This window comes from Ammospiza caudacuta, chromosome 17 (assembly GCF_027887145.1).
Source record: "Ammospiza caudacuta isolate bAmmCau1 chromosome 17, bAmmCau1.pri, whole genome shotgun sequence".
Lineage (NCBI taxonomy): Eukaryota > Metazoa > Chordata > Aves > Passeriformes > Passerellidae > Ammospiza > Ammospiza caudacuta.
Genome location: NC_080609.1, coordinates 15,672,388 through 15,689,638, shown reverse-complemented (window position 1 = coordinate 15,689,638; position 17,251 = coordinate 15,672,388). Strand labels below are relative to the sequence as shown.

The window sequence follows — 17,251 nt, the reverse complement described above, 5'->3', positions numbered from 1 at the left end:
TTTCCAGGAGGACAAATGGAGGCAGGAAGCGAGGTTGGAGAGGGTCGGGAATGAGATCTGGGATCCACCACAACTTCCAGGGGTTTGGGATGTGGTTATGGATCAGAAATCCCTGGATGCTTCTTCCCTGGGATCTGAGATCCCTCAGAACTTCCAGGAGTTTGGGGTGTGATTAAGGATCATCAATCCCCAGCTGTTCCCTCCCAGGCTGGGTGGGAATGTCATAAATCCCAATAAAACATTAAACTTTAAGCATTAAAGGAGCCAGGAGTGATCCATAAAAAAATCATGGAAAGAGCCGGATGAGACTCTCAGAGCAGGAGCAAGTCCTGACTGTTGTTCCCTGGCACTTTTGGAATGTGGTTTGTCCTTCCTGGTCCATCCTCAGCTGGAACATTCCCTGCTCCATCCCAAACTTCAGCAGGGATGCAAATTCCCCTCTGGATGCACTCCCTGATCTTGGATTTTACTTTGAGGCTGGAAGGGAAAAGCCAATCAATTTTTGGGATGGAAAAGGGATTGGGAGGATCCACAGATCCCAAATTCAATGATTCCTCCTAAAACATCCTGAATTTATTAATCATAACATTTTCTTGATGGATCCCTGGCTGGATGAACTCCTCCAACACATCCAGCTCTCCATCAGCATCCTGGATAGTTAATTTCAGGAATTAGCAGCAATTCCAATGATTTTGTTCACTCGGATTTGGGATTTGGTACCATCAAGGGGAAAGGAAGAGGAAAGGAAAGGTGCAAAGCAGGGATTGTACTGGAGATTCCACACTTTTCTCCCAGCTAATCAGGACAAATCCTAAATTCCAGAGGGAAGATGTGGTTGGGAGTTGGCGGAGGTCTTCTGGAGTTTCCCACTCTGGAATTCTCCCATTTGGGATAATGACTTCTAGAGGGAAACAGGAGGTGGAGTCAAATGGGAATGGGGAGAAAGAGGGGCCAGGAGGTGCCTCAACCCCATCCCAAAGGCAGGCAGTAAAATTCCCGGCTTTCCAGTGGGGTGTCAGGACAGCGGGATGCTTCCGAGAATGCTGGATCCATCCCCAAATCCATCCCTTTCCTGGCATGAGGATTTATTCCCTCCCATAATTCCTGAGGATCCCACAAGGAATTGGGGGGATCAGGGCAGATCTTGCTCTGTTTGTTCCAGGGTTAATTCCATGGAGTTGGAATCAAAGTTGATTTTTTTTCCACATGGACACCTTCCACTATTCCAAGATGCTCCAAGCCCTATCCTTGAACAATTCCAGGGATGTGGCCAGAGCAAGGATCCTCATCATCATTCTGGAATTCTCTTTCCCAGAGTCAAGAATCCCAAAAGCTTGGGAAACAAAGTGGCTGAGACCCCCACATGAGCTGGAAACCCCACATCCTTCAGAATTCCCACAAACTCACCCTGGTTTTAATGGAAAACATTGGCAAAAAGGGCAGGAAACAGAGGGAATTCAACCCCAGGGAAGGAATTCTAGCAGAATTCAACTGGAAGAAGATCCTGGTGATTCCTTTTGAATTTTCCCATGTGCCTCATCCCAATCCTTCATCCCATATCCCTCCTATCTCCATGGCATTCCCACAAGCAGCCCCGCAGACAGGTTGGATCATCCTGATGAATTTTTGGGATTCCATCCTCGAGGTCTTTTCCATTCCTCTCTCTCCTGCTTGTGAGGCTTTTCCCTTTGTATCTCACACTAAAATCGCCACACCCTGTTCATCCCAACCCGGGACTATCCCATAAAACCCTGGGATCGTCGCTACATCCCAGCTCTTTAGGAGCCGCATTAGGCTCAGCTCTGGGTGCTTTGAAAGCCGCCTGACCTCTCTTCCCAATCAATTCCCAGTTTTTAACCGGGAAGAACATCGGGAGCTGCATTTGCAAATGGAATGTGCTGCTGGATAATGAGCTCGCACTCCTGAAGACATTCCAGGGGACGGGAACTCATCCACTCCCAGATTTCCAACCCATCCCCGCACGCCCAGCCTGAGAGAATTCACGGAATTCCAAGGAATTCAAAGGGATAAAACTTCCCGAGCGGAGTTGAAGGGCTGGAGCCTGTGAGGACTTTTCCTGAGCTGTTCCTTGGGATCCCTGGGAGTTTCTTGGGAGTTAAACCTGGAGCAGCTGAGCGGGGAGCTTAGAGCCGAGCTTAGTTATTAAACTGCTCCTACCTCCAACCTGGGCTCAGACAGGGGCAGGGGGAGTGCCAGGAGAGGCGATCCCCCTTTTGGGGCTCCATCTCCCTTTTTAGGGGAGCATCCCCCCCTTTTTGGGATCTCCCCCCCCCCCCCCCCCGGAGGTGCCTGAGCCGCGCAGCCCTCTCGGGATGGAGCGGAACCAAGCCCGCACCTCCCGCTCCAAATCCTCTCGGCCCGCCCGGGGGTGCTTTGGGAGGGTCCCCGGCTCGCTGCCCCCCACCCATGGGTGCCCTCCCGTCCCGCAGCGCCGCGCGGAGCCCGAACAAAGGCGGGGGAGGGGGCGATGCGGGGCAGCCCCGGCTCCTCCCGGCCCCCGCCCCCGCCGCCCCCGCTCTCCCCTCCCCTCGCTCTCCCTCCTCCCCCGGTAAATCCGAAGTTTCCTGTTGGGCACGGGCGAAGCTCGGCGGAGCTGCCTCCTCCTCGCTCCTTGGGATTTACCGTCGGGAGAGGCTCGGGAAGGGCCCCCGCCACCTTCTCCTCCTCCTGCTCTTCCTCCTCCTCCTCCTCTCCCCAGCCTTCCTCCATCCTCCATCCCCGCGGGCGGGCGCCGCACGCCGAGCCCCAACCCCTCCCTTCCCCCCCCGCTGGATTTTGGGGGTGCCACCGTGCCTGGGAGGGGGCTCGGCCACCCCCGGGAGCCGCGATTGTCGCCGGTCCCATGTGAGCTGCAAGGCACGGCTATGCCCCTGGGGACACCGCGCTCCGCCCAACTGAGGTAGGACACCCCCCGAGAATCCGCCATCCCCCGAAATCCAACGCCGGGAGGCTCCTCCGGGGGCTCCCCGAAGCGTGGGGGGCACCCCCGGCTCGCCGCGGGGGGCGGGAGCGGCCGCGCCCGGGCGGAGGCTCGACCTCCCCCCGCCCGCCTTTGTTGTTGCTGGAGCGCCGGGACCCGGCGGAGCATCCCCGGCGGCGGCGGCGGAGGCGGCCCGGCCCTGACCCGCTGCCCTCGCCCCGCAGGTGCCGCTGGCCGCGACCATGAGCGCCGGCGAGAGCCGGGAAGCGCCGCGCCCGGCCGAGGTGCGGGTGCCCATCACGGCGCTGCCAGCGCCGCGCCGCCCCGCCGAGCAGCCGCCCGAGGATGCCGGCAGCGGCTCCGGCAGCGCCTCCGGCTCCGGCAGCGGCTCCCCCGGCCGAGAGCCGCCCGCCGAGCTGGGCTCCGAGGAGGAGGAGCAGGTGCCTTACCCGGCGCTGGCACCCACCGCCTTCTTCTGCCTCAAGCAAACCACCCGCCCGCGCAGCTGGTGCCTCAGGCTGGTCTGTAACCCATATCCTTTCCCTCGGGACGCCCCCGGGACACCGCGACACCCCCGGGACCCTCCCCGTGGCCGGAGCATCCCGGCGGAGCTGCGCGTCCCCGCTGCCGGCAGCGCCCTGGGATGCCACGGAGCCACCGGCGTGTCCTCGGTGTGTCCCCAGTGCCGGCTCGGAGAGGGGGACAAGGGGGATTTGTGGCAGCGGGACGCGCACGGAGCGTGTCCCCAGTGTCACCAGTGTCCCCCGTGCTGGGGACACGCCAAGGTCCCGCAGCGGCTCCGTGCGAGTGTCCGGGACGGGCCGGACGGGGCCGCTCGGGGGGTGCGGAGCCGCGGCCCCCCGAAATTCCCAGCGGGGAAAAAAATCCCTCAACTCCACTCGCGGCTCGCCGGGATGGGAATCCTCGCAATTCCAAAGGCGAGTTGGTTTTGTTGGAATGCCGGGGGGCATCAGCCCCTCCGCTGTTTATATAAGAGCCGCGAGTGCACGGGAGCTTTCCCCATGGGGGAAAAATGAAGCTGGAGTTGCTTTGGGAAAGGCACATTCCCGAAAAGTCCCCTCCGCTTTTGTTCTGCTGCAACTTGCAGGCAAGGAAGGGAACAGTGAATCCCTTAAATCTCCGCCGTTCCCGGTGTCCTTTCCCGGCTTTAGGAATGTTAAATAATCATCCAGCCGCGTTTTCCTGTGGCTCGTGACATCCAGGAGATGGAATTTTCCCCGGAATGCTGGGTGCGAGCAGGAGTTGTCAGTTTGTGCCCGGAATCTTTGGGAAGTGAGCTTTTAGCACGGGCATTGTGTGGAGAATTCCTGCTTTTCCCTGCCCCCCATCCCTGCCTGCCTCTCTCCCCATTATTTATTAATTTATTAAGCCCATTATTTATTAATAAGCTGATTATTGATCTGCCTCAGCTCCCCACACAAACCCCTGGTTCTTCCCAGCAGGAATTGCACCTTCCTCCCAGGAATGCTGCCCCAGGCTGGGAGCTGCAGGAATATTCAGAGGGAAAATCCCACAGTTTTTATGGATTTGGGGCTGCTTTTGTTCTGCACAAAATATTGACCAACTTTGGTCCTGTAGTGATTCCTCAAAACCCTCAGGGATTCATTAAGGGTTGGATTTAGTCGTGAAAAATCCCTTTCCCATTTTTTTCCTCTGGAAAATGGAGCTCCTTGGCCCCAGCTGATTTCTTGGTTCTGCTCGTGTTGGGTGAAGTCTCTGCTTGCAGCAAGTCTGGGTTTAAATTCCCCTTCCTAAAGTGCTTCTTGCTGGTTAAGCCAGGCCTAACATCACCAGTGCCATCCTGGGTGCTTGTTCCAGCATTCCTCAGAGCCTGGATGCTGGAAAAAAGGGATTTGAGGCAAGGATTTCCAGCCCTGGGGGGGGGAACTTGGATGTGCAAGGGTGGAAAGGAGAAACTGATACTTAAATATTCCACAGAATGGTAATTCCGTAAGAAAAACGGGATGGAGCTGGCCTTGGGGAGGGCACTGTGTTGTCACAGGCAGGAGTGAGTCAGGATGGATTTATTCCCTAATCCAGGCACTTGTGATGGAAAACTTTGGGAGTCTGTGGGAGGAAAGGTCATTTCCTTTGGGTTTGGGGGAGTCTCTGGGTTTGGCATTCCCGAAATCTCCTCTGGCAGGTGGAGAATTCCAAGGCAGGTGTTTTGGGAGAGGGTTCAGGTGTGCTCAGGCTGGTCTTTGATTTTCCTGTTGGGAATTCCCAGCAGAGCATCTGCCTTTCCCAAACTTCCCCATCCAACAAAGCATCAGCTGGAAATGGGGATGGATTGTTAACAGCCAAGCAGGAATTCCACAGAATTCCCAGGATTTCAGTGCTGGTGTGCTTGGATGGCAGCAGCAGGGATGGGCTCCTTGCTGGGATTTATTCCCATTTTCCAAAATCAAATCCTCGGATTAAATTTTTCAGGAAGAGCTGGTTGGGATTTTAGGAGCCACCTCAGAGCAGGATCTGGGTCTGGGTGTGTTGGACCAGAGGCACCTGGAAACCGGGAGCTTGGAAAAAATTCCATGGAGTGGGACACCTGTGAAGCAGCTGGAAGAGGGGATTGAAGGAGGAGCATGGCTGGATCAGGGCAGGAATTCCTGGGAGATTTTCTCAGAAGGAAAAGATCCCACAGAGGGAATTTCTGGCTCTGTGGGTTTAGATTCTCTTCCTGCCCTTCCCAAAGCACAAATCCATAAATCAGGAAAAAGGGTGTTGGGTTTTCCTTAGCATTTATGGATGGGAGAGATGGGAACAGGGAATGCTCCCAAAATATTTGGATTTTCCTGAGGTGCCCTCCTTGGATGGGGCTTTTTGGGTGTTTTGTCCAGGGAAGTTGTCCTTGCTCCCACTGGGATTGATTTGGTGGGAAGAGGGGAAGGTCTCACTCCGTGCCCTCCAATTCCCATATCCCTCTTTTCCCTGTGTTTGCTGATTTGGGAATTCTCCTCCTGTGAGGAATTCCAGCTCCAGGGTCCAATTTCCAGCAGCTCCTTGAGGCTGATCCCATGGGATGCTCTGGGAATGGAGCTGCCCTTGGATGAGGCACCCAAAATTCCCACTGTGTTCCATCCAATGAACCCCTTGGGGATCTCCCTTTCCCACCCAGATTCTCCAGGAGCTGCCAGCCACTCCAGATATTTTTGGGAATCGGAGCTATCCCAGCCCTGTGGCCCGGAGCAGGTGGGAATCTTCCCAAAAAATGTGATTTGTGTGGAGCTTAAGCAGGAAGGGGTCACTGGGAGGCTTTGGAATGGCTAAAAAAAGCTGGAGCCGGGTTCTGGAGGGGACAGGTGGGGCAGGGTCAGGTTACAGAGCCGGGAGCATTCCCAGGGAACATTCCCAGCCGGAGGCATCAGCGGGAAACGGGGATGGGGCACATGGAGGAGCTGCACCTCGGGGTTGGGGCACCACTGCCTTTGGGAATGCTGAGAACAACCTGGAAAAGTGATCCTGGCACAGATCCTGCTCTGCCTCCCCTCTGCTTCCAGAGGTTTGGGTTCATGGCATATTCCAGTTGGGAAAAGCGCTGATTTTGGGGGGTGGGAGCACTAATTAGGTGTTAATTCAATTAATCGGAGCAGGACTCTCTGCTGTCACTTTTGCTGTGCAGTGGCATTCCTGGATTTATTCCTGGATTTTCTGAGTGCAGGAATGTCTTCCCAAGCTCCAGGGTCACCTCCAATCCCAATTCCCACCCTAAAATCACAGATCACAACAAACAACAACCCAAACATCATTTTTGGGATACAAGCCCTGATCCAAACGGGATTTTCCCTCAAACCTGGGTGGATTTTCTCTCTGTTTCCCTGCTGTGATTTGCATTTCCCTTTGGTTTTTTTTTAATCCACACAAAATTAGGACCAAACTTCTTTATTTTCCTTCAGATTGGATCTCCTACGTCTGTTTATTTCTGGAGGGCCGTGGGTGGTGTTTTGTGCTGTTCCCGTGGGGATTTGGGATTTGCCACCCCTCAGGGTCGTTCCCTGGCTTTTCCCAAGTGGATCCATGGAAACCTGGAATGTCAAATGGGGTTTCCTTGAATATTTGGGATTAGCAAGGAGGGAGTGAATCCCTGAAGGTCTTTAGGAGGGGTTGGAAGCATCTCCTGGATTTTTGGGTCATGGATGTAACCCCAGGTGGGCTCTGATGTGGAGGAAAGCTTGGAATCCATCCCAGGACATCTCCAAGGGGTTTTCCCTCTGGAAAACTGGGATGGAGGGATGGGAAGCACATTACTGAATCTGCTTCCAAGCCTGGCTTTTCTAGGATCCTTTTATCCTAATCCATGTTTGTTGCCAATGGATTCCAGAGTTATCCATCCCTGCATCCCAAAATCCAGGGTTTTTCCTAAAAATTGGAATTCAGTGATTCCAGGGTGGCTTTGGGACTGGTTTTCGTCTTCTCCTGATTTAAGTGAGGTATTTTCCCTGGAAAATCCCCTCCAACTCATCCCATTGGATTTTCCTGAGGATTCCCCGTAATCTCTGAGAAATATCCTCAATTTATTCCCATTCCAGACTAATTTTAGAGCATCTAATTCCCATTTTCCATGGTATTTATGGATGCATGGATCCATGGAAATCCCAGACTCCACTTGGCTTTGCCAGTTGCCTTCAATTCCTCCCCTCAAATTTGTTGGAAATCAACAAATCCTATTCCAATTTGGAATTTGGTTCGGAATTTTGGGATGGAATTGAGTCCAGGTGTGTTTCCAGCATTTCAGGATGGCAAATTCCTTGGAAATGTGGAGCAGTGTATCCCAGGAGTGGAACTGGGAATGCAGCAGATCTGAGGCTCCAGCTCATCCCTAGGGTTGGATCTGGGACAGTGGGATCCCAAATTTTCCATGGATATTTCCGGAATGATCATCCAGCTTCTCTGGGGTGTTTTGCTGGTTTTTAGGGATTTTTTTTAAATGGAGAAATGGGATTAGACTGATTTAAACTCACCTTTCCCTTGGTTTTGTGTTTGAGGGCTCGGGCTGATTCCTTGGGAGCCAAATCCTGATTTTTCCAAGCTCCCAGTGGGACAATTCCATTGGAACTGGGATCACTCTTGTTTGCAGTGAATAAACTGGGAATTGGGATTTTCACCCTGTTTTTGCATGGATTTGGGATTAATTTCCCAATCCCTGCAGCAGCCAAGAATTCCTGCTGCCCATTTAGAGTGTTCCCTGGATTTCCCCCCTGGTTCCCAGTCTGGGATCTCCTCAGGCTGCTGGAAATTCAGGAGGAATCCCAGGGATGCCCATCCAATGCCATCCAGGTGTTTTTTCCTTTAATCCCTCAGGATTCCATCCCCAGAGGGCCTGCCCAGCATTCCAAGGCTGGAATTCCTCATGTGAGGAATATTTTCTGAATATTTACACAGATGTTGGAAACTCTGATTTTGCTCTTAATTCTTGAGGCAGCAGCAAATCCCGAAATCCCCAATCCCTAAATCATTGGGATTTTAAGGAAAAGACATTTTAGAGGGAATATTTTGCTGCCTGGGACAGGAGGGGAGTTACTCCAGGGTTATTCCATGATCGCAGCTAGGAGTTAATTCCAGAACTTCCAATCCTTTTCCTGAAGCAGCAAGGGAAGGGAATTTAGAGGGTGCTGAGCTCCCTGGAAATCCAGGAATGGTCACTCTGGAGTGGTCTGGGAAACTTTGACAAAAAGCAGCTGGAAAAGACAATTTTCCCTCTTTTTTCCCCAGATAAAAATCCGGTCTGGGCACTGCAGCAGGAGCAGGGATTTGGCAGTGGATGAAATGCTTGGCTCTGGGATCTCATTTTCCCTCTTTCCATGGACAGATGGGAATTGTGTGAGCTCACAATGCTCCCACTATTTGGCTGTTTTTCCCTAGAATTCCAGAGGAATGGGATGGCTCTGTGTGTGTGCAGCTATTCCAGGCAGGAATTCCAGCTGGGTCACTGCTCCCAATCCCTTCCCTCCATCCCAGCAGGGAGGATTTGCCCGGATATCAAAAATCCTGGGAGATCTTGCTGGAAGCAGGAGTTGCAGTGTGGGTTTTTGGGATATCAGCCCCATTCCCAAGGGATGGAGGATGTTGGATGGATGTGACAGACAGGGACGTTTTGGGAAGAGCATCCCGTGGGATTCGTGTGGAGCTCGTTGTACCCAAACTCTTTGATCCTCTCTGCCTGTTTGTTTGGATTTTCCTGCTGTCCCAGGAATTCCTGGGAGAGTTGGGATCAGAACACAGGTGTTTCCATGGATTTCTGCTCCTGTCTCTGAGGATGAGAAGGAGGAACTGACACCTCCTTTATTGGGAATGACAGGAAGGGAAGGACAGGAGACAAAGCAAAATGTGGGATTTGGTTCCACAAATGGGAATTCTTTGGGACTGGGAAAGGGCTCATTCCAAGGGCTGCCAGCTCAGGTGGGATGGGGCTGTTTAATCCCAAATCATGACCTGCTGAGGGATCCCAAATCCATCTCCAGCATCCCTTGGGATAGAGCTGAGGGCAAACAAGGCAGGATCATCCCTGCTGAAGTGACTTTAGGCCCGAGTTTAAGCCAGGCTTAACCCCGCGTTTCCTGAGAGTTGGGAAGCAGGGAGATTTGGGAACAGGGAAACTCAGGAATCAGGGAGTTGGGAGCAGGGAGATTTGGGAACAGGGAAACTCAGGAATCAGGGAGTCTCAGGAACCAGGGACCCATCAGGGAATGCTCTTGGCCCAGCACTGTGTCCTGATCCTGGCTCCTGCTGGATGTTCTCCAGGACTTCTGCACCTTCCAATGGCTCCTGGAGCGATCCAGTGCCAACAATTCCTGCTGCTCCAGACGTCCCTGGGGTTCTGTCTGCCTGGGAATGCTGGACCAGAATCCCTAAAAAGGCTCCAGGGCTGGGGCTGCCAAAAGGGATGAGCTTGATCTGGCTGTGCATCCTGTGGGGTTGGTTTCTCTGGAATTCTGGGATGTGCTGCCCTTTCTAGAGGCTTGGGAAGCCAAAAGCTCCATTTTTTCACCAGCTCCTGAGCTCCTTTAGATTGGATATTGGGAAAAACTTGGTTTTTCCATAGAAGTTCTCAACAGTCCATAAATATTACCAGGAATGGGATAGCTCTAGGTTGGAAGAAATTCCAGTCATTATAAAACTCCTCTGGAACACTTCATATTCCAAGCACTTCTTAATTCCTTGAATTCTGTAGGAAAAATCCTGGGAGTGGTGTTGGGCTTAGCACTGATTTGGGAAAGGTTTTGGAATTCCAGAGGTTTAATTTGGAGGAAAAACCTGTGGAATAGGAGGAAAAGAGAAGGAAAAGGCTCTTTTGCAGCACAAATTCCGTGGCTTGAATCCTGCCTGGAATTTTGGGGATCGAAAGAGGCATAAAAGTATGGCAGGGACAGAATTTCCCAGGAATTTTCTAATTCAGGGATCAAGCATTGCTGTCCCTTCAATTCCAGTTGGGAACAAGTGGTGACAATGGAGAAAAGTTCAGCTGGGCTGGAAAAATGGGAATATTTTAATATTCCCTGTGCTGCCTGATCCCAGAGTGTGGAATTTCCAGGGAATTTCCCTTTAGCAGCTCCTAAGAGAGTTCTGCTCCAATTCTTCCCTCATTCCCAGGAATTTTGCTTTTAGAGTAGTGAATTTTCCACATTTTTACCAAAAGCCCATTTCCTTCCCTGTCTTTTCCAAGTCAGATTCCCTCAATTTCTCTCCTACCTGAACTGGGATATCCACAGGACAATGGGATTTCCTGGAAGTGCTGGAAAAGCTCCAGCCAGGGGATTTTCCAGGAGTGCTTTGTGTTTCCTGGGAATGCCAGGAGTGAATTCCAAACCAGAGTTTGGATCTCATCCTCCTTCATCTCCCTTTTCCCGTCTTTTCCACATCCTGCTCCTCTTGGAACCCATCCAGTTTTTTTTAGGATGAGGAGGGAATTCCCAGTTTGAATACAGGGAAAACAAATTTATTCAAGGAATTGGGACTTGTCAGGACATGAGGGGACAGAGTGGGGAGAAAACCATGGAATTTTTGGCTTTTCCTCAGTTTTCATGGCAAAATCTCATTTTTCCCTGTGGGAGCAGCTCTCAGGCCACAGAAAACGGGAATTATCCCTAAAATCCTCATTTTATTTGAAATCCCAGTTGGAAAAGGCAATCTGGGGACACGAGTGGGAATTTTCGTGCTGTTCCTTCATCCTTGCACATTCCTGGTGAAATTCCTGAAGGATTTTCCACTCCACGCCCAGGAAAAGTTGCTTTGGGTTTGGTTTTGATTTGGGATGGGGAGAAGGGAAGGAGGAATTAATGAGCTTGGAGCCGTTGCCATAGCAACCTGTTGCTAATGGATCTCTGGGGTTTCCTCTCCACCTCCAGCAGCGTTTCCTGGGAATATCATTCCCATGGCAACGGATGGCGCTGATCCCTCCCAGGCCACCGCCTTGGAAGGGCACAAAATGCTCCTTTTTCCATCATCCTGGGAATTTTTAATGGGAAAAAAATTCCTGCTACTCCGGAGAGATTTTTGGGATGCTTGGAGTAAAAATTCCCAACTTGATCCTGTCTTTTTTCGAGAGTTTTTCAACCCAAATCCAGCCCTCATCTCTGATGTGCTCTTTGCTGCCTCCTCTTCCTCGCCCTCCCCTTGAAGTTGGAATTCTTGGAGAAAAGCCCAGGAAAAGTGGGAATTTTGTGGTGTGGGATAATCAGGCATGATGAAACCCCCTTGACCTTGGAATTTTGTGGCAGGATAACAAAGCACAAGGGGATCTGCTCATTCCTTTGGAAAATTCCCCTTCCCTTTCTTCGTTGACTTTCTGTCACCTTTGGATGATTAAGATTCCATCAAATTCCTGCCTTCCAGCCTGAGCTTTTCCCTCTTCCCAAAGATTCCAAATGGATTTTGATCCAAAGGGATTTCTTTAGGTGAGCAGCACTCCAGGAGCTGCTTTTCCAAGGAAAGTTGGGTTTGTTTCTCTTTCAATTCAGGGAAGGCCACTCGGAGTCATTATCCAAAGTTTTCCTGTCCCCTGGCTGTCTCTGATGGATTCCTTGTTTTCCAAAGGCTTCTTGGGAATGGAGGGCTTTGCTAGGGAGCCTGGAATGTTTGGATCTTCATTTAACTGTTTAACTCAGAGGTCCTGGAGTTCCAACGCTTTTCCAGCCTTTCCAGAGGCCCTGGCTCGATCCACCCTGCAATCCCATTAGGATCAGCACCATTCCAACAGCAGGAGGATTTTTAGGGATTTGCAACCCAATCTGGTGCTTCTTGCTCTTCCTTTTCCCCAAAATTATTCCTGGATGCCCCCTCCCAGCCAGTGTGGTCTCGCTGTTCTCCGTGTCCGTTCTGTGTCGGGTTCCTGGTGGTGACTGGAGAGGAAAGGTTGGATTTGAGGGAGATTTATGGATTCTGGCAGCTTTTCCAAGGATGTTCCTGCATCCTTGACCTTGGAGGAGAAGCTGGGCAGCACTGCAGGCTCCCACTTGGCTCCTTGGCTTGAATTCCCAGCCTGTCAATCCCGAAAATGCTGATGTTGGGATTTTAGCGGAGCGTTAAAAATCCGGGATAATTACCTTGGAATTAGATCATTCCATGGGAGAGGTGCACAGCTGCTCCTTCCTAATCCGAGGTGCTGATTTAGGCTTTATTCCCTATTTCCTCTTGGATTGTTTAAAGGGAAAATAAATTGGCTCCATTTAAAAAAAGATGGAATTCTTGCTTTTCCAGCAAATCTAGGCCGTGATTAAATCCTTCCACGGTAAAAAAAATCATTCCAATTATTGGAGAGGGAATTTTTTCCAACTAAAGCTTAAGTGGTCACCCTCGGCTAAATTCCACCTTTTATCAATTTAATTGGAAAACATTCATTCCATGAAATAATCTGGGAATGCTGAGAAGGAATCGCCAGTTGCCAGGACAACCCATTTCTCCCTGGCTCCCTTTTTAATCCTTATTTTGCCTCCCCCTTTTCTTTCTCCAATGTCACTTTGGATCATATCATCCTGACGGGAGATTTCATTATTTGGGAATTCAGGCAGCTTGCATTGAAAGGCAGAGGGATTTTTGGGAAGTTAATGGAATTTAGGGAGCTTTCCTTGTATCCGTGCCTGTCCTCCACGGAAGGTCACGAGGAGAAGTGGGAATTACAGGGAAAGCTGGAAAGTCAGTGGAAGCAAACAAGAGGCGTCTCCTCTCTTATCCCAACAAATCATTCCAGCAGATTCCAGCTGGGAATGTCCTTGAATCCAAGCTGGATTTGTGACATGGGACACGGTGTGGGATCCACGAGGTTCTGGTCAGTGAAATTCCAGTGGCAGAATGAGGGTGGCTCAAAGTCTGCTGGATCCAGGATTTTCCTGGACAACCACTCCCCTCTCTCTCATCCTTTCTCCTCCCCACTGGAATAATCAGGATTTCAGGTTAGGATGGAATTTTGGTTCATGAAGAAGGAAATAATCCCAGAGGAAGTCAGGGACACAGGGCTGGATGTCACCTCGAAGGGAAGAGTTGGTGGCAGGTCTGTCCACATTGCATAGGAATGGATTGGACATCAGGAAAAGGAGCCTGGCAAAATCCTGACAAAGATCCAAAGCCTTCAGGACGAGGCCAAATCCCAGAAATCCCTGGATTTGGTCATTCCAAGAAATCCTTGGCTCAGTGTCCCAAGGGTTTGACATTCTGGGATGAAAATCCAAGGACAGGATTCCTCATGCATTGCTGGAAAAAATGGGAAAAGCTCAGGAATACACCCAGGAATGGTGCAGCAGTGATTTCCAGGGAGATCATTTTGGAGCTGGATTTGGGGGCTGTTCCCAAATTCCATAATTGTCCCACAACTCCCAGAGCGCTGCCGGCCCCGATGTTGGAATTCTGGGGGGAATAGGATGATGTGGAATTTTTGGGAATAGACACCGGACTCCAGAAAGTAGCCTGAAAAAAAAAAGCCTCAAAAATAAGGTTATTCCTGAAAAATCTTGGATTACTTGGAATCCAGTGAAATCCCAGCCTCCTCTGGCACTGGAGCTGCAGAGGGGATAAATCCATTCATTTCAGCCCCGTTCCTGATCCATTATTTATGGCCCAACATTTGCTCTGGAAAACATCTCTGTGTGCTCACTGCCAGAACCTTTGGATCCCGCGGGATTTTCCCTGTTTAATGAGTCCCAGGGGTGGGAAGAGGGGTCAGGAGAGGGGGAGACTCTGAACGTCTCCGCTCGGGTTTTTCCTGCTCTGGGTTGCTCCAGTTTTGTCAGAATTCTCCTCCCAGCCAGCGAGATCAAAGGAAAAAGGGAAAATAAATCCACGGAGCCACTTGTTGGGATTTCCCTTTGGAGACACCTAAATTGCAGCTTTGCTTTTCCATCTGCTAATTATCCATTGTTGGGTTTTTCCATTTAATTTATTGGTTGTTCCTTTTTTATTTTTTTTCTTTTTTAAATCCGCTTTTTTCTGGGAGCACTCGGTTCTGCAGGAAGCTCATCCGTCCCATCCCAAGGATCCCTTTAGGATCATTCCCATTTTTCTGCCCCCTCCCTCGCCCTCGTGTCTCTGGCTCCAATGGGATGATTTATTTTCCATTTGCCAAAGGATGGAATAATCCATATCCGTGTGCCTCCGGCGCTAATCCCTCTTTTTTTTTTCCCTGGGCGATTGATTCCGTGTGGGAGGGGCTTTAAAGCTTTTTTGGATTTTTTTGGGATTTGGAATTAAAAACCAGGCTGGAAATGCAGAATGGAGTGTGAGGAATATTTTGTTTAAATTTGTCCTTTCCCCTTGACTTTGCTTGAATTCCAGATAAATCCGGGAATTGCTCCCTGCCCCCATCCTTCTCCCAACATCCTCGGCCAAGGATCAAAAATCCAAATTCCTAAAAAATCAAGGGAGTCAGTGAAGCTTCCTGGCTCCATCTCCTCCCTCCTGGAGAACTTCTTCCATTAACTGTGTGGATTCTGAATTTCCCTTTCCCACTAATTTCGAGGGAATGAACCCATCAGGCTCCTGGAAAATGCAGCTTTTCCACACTAAACAGAGGGGAAAAAGAGGATTTAAAGGAATTAGGGGGGTATTCCCAGCATTCCTGATTGATTTGCACTTCCATGGGAATCTGGCAGTGCTGCTCAGTCTGTGCAGCCTCATTGATTCCCAATAAATTGTTGGGATCACTTGATCCCATTCCATGTCCCCAGTCCAATGTCACTCGTCCCACACGTCAGTGACAGCTCCAAACATCCCAGGCAGCTTCTAGCCCTTCCCAGATGTGGATCTGGACTCCCAGAAGCTTTTTTTATCCAGGTATTTCATGGAAAAATCCCTCAGTATTTATTTTTAATCTCAATTTCATTGTCAGAGTTTGGAATTTGGTGTTTTTCCTTTTTTTCCTGGATTTTTATGATTGGATGCTCCATCCTCCCTGTGTTAAGCAGGAAAGGCTGATGGTGGGATAAGGAAAATAAGAAATCCATGGATTTGGCTTGGCACAGGGACAGCGACCACTCTAATGACACTTCCAGGGATCCAGGGGCAGCCACAGCTTCTCTGGGAATTCCATCCCATCCCCTCCCCACCCTCCCAGCTGGGAATCCCTTCCCAAATCCATTGAAACCTCCTCTCTTCCAGTTTAAAGCCATTCTCCTTTCCTGGAGGATGGGGGGGGAAGAAGCTTTTAAAGGAAAAAGAACTCTGGGAATATTTAAATTTTTCCCTCTTTGAGCAAAATTCTTCCAAAATCTGATAAATCCTGGATAAAACCAGGTGTTTCCACACAAACCTTGGCCTTTCCCTGTGCAAGGGAAGGAGCAGGATTGGCTCCAAGGAGAAGTTTGTGAAGAGCATGGAGATGTCAGAGCTTGTCCAATGGAAGGGGAAAAATGCCCAGAACCCTTCGGTGTTCCCGAGGTTTGTCAGGAAATCTTTCCTAACAACTTCACTCTGCATCTCCACCTGGAGTTCTAACGGGGTTTGGAGGGAAGGACATCGGAAAAGATGGATAACAATGGGAATTCAGCAAGGACTCCAGCCAATTTTCCTTTGCAATCCAATTTCCACAGGCAGGATGTGCCACTGGAAATGCCAGGGCTATTTATGGATCCTGGGAGCAAGGGGAAATGTAGAAAACTTGGGAATTTCAGCAGCTTTATCAGGATCTGGGAGGAGGGAGAAGCTGTTAATCCTTGGGAAGGTCTGGAGGGAGCTGGGGGACACATCCAGCCCCATTCCCTGGCTGAGGAATCCCAAATCCTGCTCCTTCCTTGCCTTTTGTTCTCCCTGGGCCATCCATATATGGGGCTTTTCCCAGAGAAACCTCCCAGCGGGGCTCCAATCTAAACAGTGGCAGCATCCCAGGATTTCTGCAGCTCCGAACTCCTGGAACAGCTTCCAGCTGGAATTAGGAGCCCTCGGGAATTCGGAATCCCAAGCTGTGCTTTTGTCATTGTCAAACTCCCACCTGGAATTTGCTTGGGATTCGCTGTGGTGTATTGGAAAGCTGAAAGGGGAACCCAGGAAATGCAGGAATTTTTTTAGGAATTTTTCCCATTTTCTCCATTTTTTTGGCTGTACAAAGCTCCCACCTCTGGCAGTTGATCTCTCCATGGATCCCTGTTTTGTGCAATCCAAAATCTGCACCTGCAGGGATCACACTCAGAATTCCTGCTGGCAGACTCAGATGGTGCATCCACAATTCCCTCATTTTTTTGGGGTTGGATCAGAATGGAAGAGGAATATTCCCTCTGCTCCACGAGTGTGTGAGCAGGGAAGGGCTGATCCATGAGGGAAACTGGCACAGATTCCCAGAAAAGCTGTGGTTGCCCCTGGATCCCTGGAATTGTCCAAATCCAGGCTGGAGCAGCCTGGGATAATGGGAAGTGTTGGGATTGGAACTGGATGAGCTTTAAGGTCCCTTCCAATTCCAAACCAGTCTGGAATTAGTCTGGACCAATGGTAGCATCCAAAACTTCCCAGTTCAATGGGATCACCCCTGGATTGTGATGGTGGATTTGGGATAATTAGGGCAGGATTTGATCCTGGATATGTTGATGTTTATCCATGGGTATCAGCTCCTTGTGTCCTAAAGGACAGGAGGAAAAGCAGGAAGAGAAGTGGGAAAACCAAAGCTTTTCCATCCTTCCTGTCCCTGTTTTCACAGGATGGAAATATCCTGCTCCAACCATAAATCCCGATCCCCAGGGGGAATTTTTTTCCCCTCTGGAAATGGAATTTTGTGCTGGCATAACCTGGCAACCCACCCACGCTGGAGGCTGAGTTGTCCAATAATTATTGGATATTGGACTGGGAGCAGCTTCCTCTGCATCCCTGGGCTATTGA

General features: G+C 50.5%; 1 protein-coding gene across 1 annotated transcript in view; it reads left to right on the top strand.

Moving 5' to 3' along the window:
* The first annotated feature begins 3,183 nt into the window (after positions 1 to 3,183).
* Positions 3,184 to 17,251, top strand: part of CACNA1H (calcium voltage-gated channel subunit alpha1 H) — a 149,519-nt gene continuing 135,451 nt past the window's right edge. Inside the window, exon 1 of the mRNA XM_058816318.1 lies at positions 3,184 to 3,473. Within this exon, the coding sequence (XP_058672301.1) occupies positions 3,184 to 3,473 (290 nt within the window). The remainder of the gene's footprint in view (positions 3,474 to 17,251) is intronic.